Source organism: Lathyrus oleraceus, chromosome 6 (genome assembly GCF_024323335.1).
Source record: "Lathyrus oleraceus cultivar Zhongwan6 chromosome 6, CAAS_Psat_ZW6_1.0, whole genome shotgun sequence".
Taxonomy (NCBI): Eukaryota; Viridiplantae; Streptophyta; class Magnoliopsida; order Fabales; family Fabaceae; genus Lathyrus; species Lathyrus oleraceus.
The window spans coordinates 516,734,297-516,744,375 of NC_066584.1; the positions used below are offsets into that span (position 1 = coordinate 516,734,297).

At 35.7% G+C, this 10,079-nt stretch overlaps 1 protein-coding gene across 1 annotated transcript; it reads right to left on the reverse strand.

The window, feature by feature from the left end:
• Positions 1–1,005: 1,005 nt before the first annotated feature.
• Positions 1,006–8,572, reverse strand: LOC127097155 (uncharacterized). Its single transcript, XM_051035665.1, has 13 exons — positions 8,365–8,572; positions 3,932–4,216; positions 3,540–3,845; positions 3,332–3,448; positions 2,891–3,196; positions 2,539–2,796; positions 2,378–2,449; positions 2,050–2,297; positions 1,770–1,958; positions 1,569–1,679; positions 1,403–1,484; positions 1,219–1,314; positions 1,006–1,119 (listed from the first exon to the last, which is right to left on the reverse strand). The coding sequence occupies exons 2-13, from the start codon at positions 4,214–4,216 to the stop codon at positions 1,021–1,023; spliced, it is 2,169 nt and encodes a 722-aa protein (XP_050891622.1). The 5' UTR covers positions 8,365–8,572; the 3' UTR covers positions 1,006–1,020.
• Positions 8,573–10,079: the final 1,507 nt, after the last annotated feature.

Consider the following 10,079-nt stretch of genomic DNA (forward strand, 5'->3'; position numbering starts at 1 on the left):
ATCCCTAATTTTTGCCTAGATTGCCCCAGGGTGAGGTACTCAATCTAGCGGGATGTATATATATTTATTTTTCATGTCTCTAACTTTTGCCTGGACTGCCCTTTCGGGTTTTCAATCCACCGAGACGCTCATTTTTTGCCTAAGCCGCCCTTTCGGGTTTTCAACTTAGCGAGCTATTCTGTTTTTATTTTAGGTGAAGTATTTCTTGCACTATGCCAAACAAGGGATTAGACAGCGCTTTTTTTGACATTAGACAGCGCTTAAAAGCGCTGGCTATACTGGCGCTGGTATAGGTCTTAGACAGCGCTTAATTTACTAAAAAAGCGCTGGCATAGGTGGTTAATTCAACAAAATATAGTGTAAAAAAGCGCTGGCATAGGGTGGGATATACCAGCGCTTTTACAGAAAAAGCGCTGGTATAGCCCACCCTATGCCAGCGCTTTTTTACACTATATTTTGTTGAATTAACCACCTATGCCAGCGCTTTTTTGATAAAAGCGCTGTCTAAGGTCAAAATTAAAATGCCTTTACCAGCGCTTTTTGCCTAGAAGCGCTGTCTAAGACTCCAAATTTTGGAGGATCTTTTTATACGTTTTCACCACATTATTTAGCACCTGTAAATTGCAAATTTCAGCAGATTTTCATAAATTGGAGCTTGAATCCAATCTATATGCACCTTATAGTTCAACACATTGTAGTTCTATCTTCTGAATATGCACATATACTTGAAAATCTATATGCATTATAAACACATTATAGTTCAACACAATATACTTCTAATTTCAGCAGTTTTTTGAGTATTTATATATATACTTGAAAATGTTTGCCTTTACAAAAAATCTACACATTTCTAATAACCTCCAAAAATGCTAATCAAAATGTATTTCAACACATTCTAGTTCTATCTTCTAAATATGATATATAACCTGAAACAACACCAAATAAAGATTGTAGTAAGCAAATGGAATTCACTCAAAGTTATTCAAATCACATTCAAAATTAAAGTAAGAGTTCAATACCTCACAAAACCTGTAGCTCGATAATGAATTGACACAATTCCTCTTTAATTTCATCCAACTGATCTTTTGAGTAATAAGCACATCTATATTCATCAAAGTACTACATAATAATATAACATAGTATGATTTAGTTAAATCTATTTAATTATGAGAAATATGTGTTAAATATGAAAATAACTCATAAGTTAGAAATCCATACATCAGATGGAATATCTGTTCGATCCATAAGAAGAGTTTCTTTCATAAACCTCAACGTGTAATATCCACAATCTATATTATTACGCTGTCGAGGACACTACACATGGAAAAACAATATGGATAAATATCCTAAGTTTTATCATGTGTCATCACTAATATAATCAAAATTGTGATAATTAATATACCTCCACTCTATTCCATGTAATGTTATTGGCTTTTCTCTTTGGTACTTGAATTTTTCTTTGTGCTCGAACAGTTTGTATAATGCTATAATGAAATATAAACGAATATTTAGAACAATTCACATAAATAAATAAGTATACACACGAATATTGGGTTATTTGCACTTACGTGTCAACTATCGTCTTCATAGCAGGGTATGTTGTCCAATCCTTGTGTAAAGAATCCAAATAATACACAATTTCTTTAAAAGGATTTATCGCGACCAACAACCAATGTCCACTGTAATAAAACAAATGTTAGATGGAAACTTTCTACACGACGTCAAAATATGAAAAATTATAACAGATGAATTTAGATTGAAGAACTAACCCGTCGCCGGTATTAAACGGTAAAAAGAACAACTTTTCTCTATCTGTGTCGGCCATAAAGCGCTCGACTACATACGTCCTGACTTCATCTGGTTTTCTTATCATTTCGGTTAAGTTCGTTTTCATGGGATTTAAGAATGAGAATCTTTGCTCCAACCCACGCGGACCCATCAATTTGTCATATAAATACCTTATATAAAAACATCATTAACATTTAGACTATTCATATGAAACGAGTAAATAACTTGTTCAAGAATTTAAACAAAGTAGATCGGATATACCTCATGTATGTGTTGATAACACCAACGCTTAATTGCGTATGATACAAAATTTGATCAAAATCCTCTTTACCCAATGGCTCTGCATACTCAAAACCAAAAATAGCTCCATCCATAGGTATTAAACGAACACATCCATCCGAAATATCTGTCGTTTCTAAATATGTATGGAGGCACGCTCTATACTTGGAAGGATTTTTCTTTTTAGCCCCGGTCCTCTTGGAAATTTCAGTCTTCTTAGCAACAGGAATCTAAATATCATATAATTAGTAAGGTGAAGTGTAAGATGACGAATTAACAGGAATCTAAATAGCATATAATTGTGATGTACCTCTTTTTGCGATGCAACTGACTCGATTTCCCGCGCAATCCCCTTATCTTTTGCTTTGGATTTTGTGGGAGTCTAATTAACATTAACATGTAAAAAATGTGTACGTAAAATGCGCGTAAAAAATTTGAATACCTAAAGGTTCATAATGGTTTTAAGCATACCTCATATCCTACGATAATGAGGTCTGTCGGCCATGCAACAAATGAACCTATGGCATCTCCCAATAAAGTTGCATCCGAAACATCGTCAGGATGTGGTAATAACGCATCCTTCTCCAAAGCAATATCAACCGAGACTTTCAAAGATCCAGTAGGGAGCGGTTTAGTGTGAAGTAATTCACCCAAATTGTTATGAACTTTCCCCTTGCCAACCATCCGATAAGTCGGTCTCGCTAAGTAGAGGTGACAAGGTGAAATGCCCTAAAACCAATAATAAATATGACATTTTTAATGTGTATATATGACAATTAAATAAATTAAGCTAATTTAATTTCATAATAAGATATATAATTACCTCTGGAATAGTCGGTTGAAAATTACAATTGATACTATCTTTGTCACTAGTATCTTTAAAACCCGCTGCTCGATCTCTTTCTCTTTCCTTTCTTAATTCAAGAACTTCAGCTTTTAATGCTTCCAAAGTTTGCTGCAGTTCTTTATTGCTAGGAGTCTTTTGTTTTTTAATATTCAAGGATTTTTGAGTGATCCCAAATCCCTTGCCCCTCACCCGACCAGAATACTCGGGAACATCTAATGCTCGACTCAGTATGCTCCTGCAATCAGTGTCTTCATATGGAACTATAGATTGAGATAGAGTCTCCTGAAAATCATATGAACATACACACAATAGTAATGTTATTGTCTTAAGTAAGTGTCAAAGTCAAAGTGTTCGAAATTGGACGATTCAAAAGTGTCAAAGTCAAAGTGTTATTGTCTTAAATAATGCTATACTTACACATTTCTCAAATATTTGTTGAACGTCTTCTTTAATCTTTCCATCCTTACCGACACGGGCTTCCTTCCACAAAACATGTGCCGGAAGAGATGTTTCAGAACTATTCTCCTTTGTTAACTACACATTAAGCATAATATGATCAAATATAACTCATGACAAAATATGATCAAATATAACAAGTATATCAATGCAATTTATAGATACTTACTATAGACTGCTCTAAGCGTCCATATCCAACACGCCCTTTTCTATAGGGATACGCCGGACTTGATGCTCTTTGCCGGTTTGTTTCACTTACACTCTTAAATTCTTGGGTTTTTCGTTTGGATTTAAACGTTTCCCATTCTTTAGGTGAAATCAAACTTGCATATTTAGATGGAAGCTCTGCATCAACAAAAGTACCTTCCGTATCCCTAAGAAAGGTGGTTGATAAAAAGGTTCTAAACCCTCTTAGTAACTTTCCGGCCAATTTGAGACAATGATCTCTTCTGTTTTCTTCGATGTCGAAACACCTCTACGAAAAACATACACACATTGCGTTAGTACAATTAATTTAAAGACATAATCGTCATTAAAAACAAATAACATCACATATGGTACCTTTATCTCACTCCATATTTTGTCTTTAGCTTCGTTCAATTGTTTATTTCTCCAATTATCACAAGTAATTGGAACTTCATTCCTTACCAATGCACCAATAAAACTTGTCAATGTTGAACCGTTAGGCTCAATTAGTTGTCCACCTTCGTTCCAATGCACTTTTATTAAAACGCCTCGATCTCTATCTCGAATAACTTTCTTCATAATCGTTATTCCACGTTTAATTTCCCTTTCCGCACCACCAACGGTCTCATCACCATGTGGGTGATCCTCGTTACTAGCCATCTGTAATAAAGAAAAACATAAACACAATATTAAGCAAATATGAATACAATTCAAGTAAGTGTCAAAGTCAAAGTGTATTGAATTGGACGAAAATTACATGGTAGCCTACAAACGGGCCAAAGGACTCAAAAATGAACTCGATTCGTCCAAATTCCGAGTGGAAGCATGTTTTTTGTAACAGTACAGCAACAGTAAAATCAGGGAAAAAGTTGTCCGAATCGAAAAACAAAGTATACCATTGGCTCCGGAATCGTGGAGAAAGTCTATTTTCATTAATCACATGCATTAAAACTCATCACGATTCAAAAATATAAAGAAATCATGCATTATCAGATATAACTTATAATCAAAGCAATTGAAAACAAAAATATAATGAAATCATGCATTATCAGATATAACTTATAATCAAAGCAATTGAAAACAAAAGAATAAAGAAACCATGGATAATTTACCTAAGTCACTAACATCTCTTTCTTTTCTTTGTTGGAATATTAATCACTTGTTTCTTAGCAATGCGTACGGATGAATTGATCCAAATTCCCTCATTATGATCGTTTCTTATATATGACTCATCCGGTATAAGATCATCAACTTCATCATTTCTATTCAACTCATTCCGTCTAATGCATGACTCATTCTCAACATCAATATCACATTGATCGACACCGCTATCATCAGTGACTTTGTTAGAGAAAAGCACTATAGACCATTTTGTACTCTTCGGGTCATTCACATAGAACACTTGTTTAGCTTGAGATGCTAGAATAAAAGGTTCATCTTTGTACCCCACCCTAGTAAGATCAACTTGCAAAAATCCAGACTTATCCATTCGTATGCCACTACTATTCACCCACTTGCAACCAAAGATGGGAATCTGAAACTTCTCGTAATCAAACACCCAAATGTGCTCAATAACTCCAAAATATGACAAATTTGCATATTTGGGGTTTAAGTCCTTCATACTTGATATATGCATTGCTTCAGCTAGCACGGTGACACCACTATTTTGCATAGTACTCTTATCATCTTGTTCTTTGGTATAAAATGTGTATCCATTAATTGAATATGCGCTATGAGAAAACACATGCAAACTTGGACCATATGCCAAACATCTCAACCTTTCTGTTACCGAAGAAGGATCTGAAGAGCGCTTCAAATAAATATGATCCTTCAACCATTGTATGAAACTTTGATTGTGCTCTATAACTATCCAATTTTCATTTCTGTTCGGATTTAACCTTCGGAGTACATCCTTGTGCATTTCAACATATGGCTCAACCTCATTATTATTGTGCAGAACATACAAATGAACTTGATCCCGTTCATCCCTTGATATTGTCACAATTTTATTCCCAATTAATTTTTTACCTTCCATTTTGTCGAAAATCTGAGCTCTAGGGAGTCCAATCGATTGAACGTTAGACAAATATTCAGTACAAAACTCAACAGCTTCTTCAACAATGTATCGTTCAACAATACAACCCTCTGGTCGACTTCGGGATTTCACGTACCCTTTTAATATTTTCATATACCGTTCAGCAGGGTACATCCATCTCATATAAGCTGGTCCACACAACTGTGTCTCTTTCACAAGATGAACAACTAAATGAACCATTATGTCAAAAAAAGACGGAGGAAAATACATTTCAAGCTCACACAAGGTAATTACAATCTCTTTTTGTAGTGTTGGTAAGATCTCGGGATCGATCACCTTACTACAAATTGACCTAAAGAAAAAACACAATTTAGTTATGGCACTTCTTACTTTTTCTGGCAAAATAGAACGTATACCTATCGGTAGAAAATGTTCCATTATAACATGGCAATCATGTGTCTTCAAATTCTTCAACTTGAGGTCTTTCATAGAAACAAGTCTTCTGATATCAGATGAGTAACCTTCTGGAACCTTAACTTCACTCAGAGACTTACACAAATTTTTTTTCTCCTTTCTAGATAAAGTAAAAGCGGCAGGTGGTAGATATGTTCGTCTTCCTTTCTTCACGGGTGCTAATTCAGTTCTCATTCCCATTTTTAACATGTCCTGCCTTGCTTTAAGGCCATCCTTAGACTTGCCTTTTATATTGAGTAATGTACCGATAACACTTTCAAATACGTTTTTTTCAATATGCATAACATCGAGAAAATGTCTCACGTACAAAGACTTCCAATATGGCAATTCAAAAAATATCGACCTTTTCTTCCACCCACCTTTCACAATCTTATGTGCAAAAGGCTTGCCAAACTCAGTACGCACATCTTTCACCTTTTCAAAAACTTGTTCACCTGACAATGCGGGTGGAGCTCTACGATGTTCGGTGTCTCCATTGAATGCTTTTCTCCACCCACGGTAGTGATGTTTAGAATGTAAGAATCTACGATGACCGAGAAACACATTCTTCTGGCAAAGTTCCAATCGAATCGTATCGGTTCCGTCTTCACAAACAGGACACGCACGTTGACCTTTAATGCTATACCCAGATAGATTCCCGTATGCTGGAAAATCATTAATTGTGCCAAACAACATCGCCCTCAAATTGAAACTTTCTTTCCTATATCCATCATAAACCTCCACACCGTTCTCCCACAAAATCTTTAAATCTTCGATCAGAGGTGTCAAGTATACGTCTATGTCATTCCCTGGTTGTTTAGGCCCAGAGATTAACATAGATAACATCATGTACTTACGCTTCATACATAGCCACGGAGGTAGGTTATAAATCATAAGAATCACAGGCCATGTGGTATGTGAGATACTTTGAAGACCATGTGGGTTCATTCCATCAGTAGATAATGCCAATCGAAGGTTTCTTGCTTCTGATCCAAACTCAGGATAATCATTATCAATCTTCGACCACTGTGGTGAATCAGCCGGATGCCGATACTTTCCATCAATAATTCTTTCATCTGCATGCCAAGTAAGATGTCTTGCATCGGTTTCACTACGAAACATGCGCCTAAATCTCGGAATTATCGGAAAATACCATAAGACTTTTGCGGGAGATAATCTTTTCTTATATCGAGACAAACCGCATTTAGGGCACTCAGTTAACATTGCATATTCGTTACGAAACAAAATGCAATCGTTAGGACAAGCATGTATCTTATCATAGCTCATGCCAATAGAGCACAACATTTTTTTTGCCTCATAGGTTCGATTAGGAAGAACATTATCATCCGGTAGCATTTCTCTCATAAGGGCCAACAACTCTGTGAAACTTTTATCCGACCATCCATTGCCCGCCTTTAAGTTGTACAACTTTAATACCGCAGAAAGTCTTGAGAATTTAGTGCAACCTTTGTACAACGGTTTCTCTGCATCGCTTACCATCCTCTCAAACATTTCAGGACAATCATGAAGATCTTCATCCAGTGCTTCTACAATCTCTTCAACTCGATCACAATCGTATGTTTCCGTGTCTTTGTCGTATGAAGCATAGGTCGTATTACTTTTCTCCCTCTGTTCAACATTCTCGTTAATTTTCTCACCATGAAATATCCAACACGTATAACTTCGATCAATTCCACGCATCAGTAAATGCGATTTCAATCCATCTGCGTCAACCCGACCCATATAACAACAACCCAAGCAAGGACATTTCATTCGACTGGGGTCTTTGACATGTTCAACAGCAAACTTAACGAATTCCAATACCCCATTCTCGTACTCTTTCGACAATCGATCGGCAGACATCCATTTTTTATCCATGGTTTTCCTAAATTATTCACGCAACTATTTCAAAACAACATAAAAGAAGAATTTCCTAAGATAAACACTTTCGCGTCACAAAAAGAAGATTATTACAAACTAATAAATTATATATATATATATATATATATATATATATATATATATATATATATATATATATATATATATATATATATATATATATATATATATATATATATATATATATATCTATTCTTCTACTAACTATGAAGTGAAGTAACTATAACTATGTTGTAGTTATGCTATTAAAATCATGACAATTTGGATATTTATTATGATTGAATGTCAAATGATTGGAAATAATTTAGAGGACTAACACCCTATATGAATAAACAACTTATTTCCGCGTTTATCATATAATTGCTTATATTATAAGTCATTTCTATGAAAAAAAGAAGAAGAGGCAATAAGTTACTACCTTTTAATTGTGGATGTCAACAAAGCTTGTTAGCAATAGTCCTCAATTGAGTCCTAAGGAAATGAACACCCTATAAAATAAACAACAGCTTATTAGACATTAAACAGATCAAGCAATGTATCAATCAGTCAGTAAAGTAATCAACTAAAGTACAAGCAATTCAAGTAGGGTAATATGTCAATCCAAAACTAGTTCAGCATTGTCAAAAACCAATTTAATACCAATCCAACTTAGCAAAATATTTTCCAAACCAGTCCAACACATTCAAGCAAATAACAAGCGTAGTTCAAATGTGCAATATTTTCCAAACCAGTCCAACACCATCTCCCTTTAACAGTTCTATCTAATCCTATCCAACTTACACGCCAATGCTAACAATCACATTTAACACTTGCTACAATTCATCATCAGTATAATAGAAACCTAATGGAAGCTAACACAAACCATCTCCCTTTGACATGGTGATTAATATCAAAAATATATACATTTGTTAACATACCACAAAAGAATCAACTGCCCTAACACACAAAAGAATCAACTGCCCTAACACAAGAGAATCAACTGCCCTAACACATGAACCACAAAAGAATCAACCCAGAAGCAAACCTTTATCACTAATAAACTGCCCTAAATAAAGAAAGATGAAACGAACAGAAAATGCACTTACAAAAATGTAAACGGTGATGAACGAAGTGAGTGATGAACGCAGGAATCAAGAATGGAGGTTTTGGGAGAAGCAGTGATGATGAACGCAACGAGTATGAACGCAGTGAGAAGAAGGTTGTGGGAGCGAGGGAAACAAAATGGGTCTTAACGTACTGAATGAATTCATATATTATAATTTACTAAAAAAAAAATTTGGTAAATAAGGCCTTAGACAGCGCTTTTATGAAAAGCGCTGGCTAAGCTCACAAATTAAAATGGCCTTAGACAGCGCTTTGAAGGAAAGCGCTGGCACAGGAGGGGTCAATAGCAGCGCTTCTAAAAGCGCTGTATAAGGTAGGCCTTATACAGCGCTTTTTTTAAAAATTTAAAAGGCCTTAGACAGCGCTTTTGGGAGAAGCGCTGTATAAGGTGACCTTGTCAAAAGCGCTGTATAAGGTAGGCCTTATACAGCGCTTTTGTTGTGATTAATTTAAATAATTTTAAGGCCTTATACAGCGCTTCTCCCAAAAGCGCTGTCTAAGGTGACCTTCTAAAAAGCGCTGTATAAGGTAGGCCTTAGACAGCGCTTTTGTTGTGATTAATTTAAATAATTTTAAGGCCTTAGACAGCGCTTTTGGGAGAAGCGCTGTATAAGGTGGACCTTCTCAAAAGTGCTGTCTAAGGTAGGCCATTTAGCAGCGCTTTTAAAAAGTGATGTCTAAGACCATCCATTTAGCAGCGCTTTAAGCCATCTACGTATTCAGTTTCCTTATTTTTATTTTTTTTTACCGTGTAGCAGCGCTTTTGGAGAAAAGCGCTGTCTAAGGGGCGCTGCCAAAAACCTGTTTTGGCGTAGTGTTGACTGCATATGAATTCACAAGACGAGTGAAATACTCCCCATCCATAGTCGTAAGTATCAAAGCACCTCCTGAAAAGGCTCTCTTAACAACATATGGACCTTCATAGTTTGGAGTCCACTTGCCCCTGGAATCGGGAGCGAAGGACAAGACTTTCTTGAGCACAAGGTCACCTTCTCAGAACACACGAGGCTTGACCTTCTTATCAAAGGC

Bases quoted from the DNA above. Each gene is read 5' to 3' on its own strand.
- LOC127097155 (XM_051035665.1), bottom strand. From the start codon at position 4,216: ATGGCTAGTAACGAGGATCACCCACATGGTGATGAGACCGTTGGTGGT. The intron at 2,450-2,538 runs GTATGCTTAAAA...AATGTTAATTAG, and splicing joins TCATTATCGTAGGATATGAG to ACTCCCACAAAATCCAAAGC. The intron at 1,959-2,049 runs GTATATCCGATC...TTTTTATATAAG, and splicing joins GTTATCAACACATACATGAG to GTATTTATATGACAAATTGA.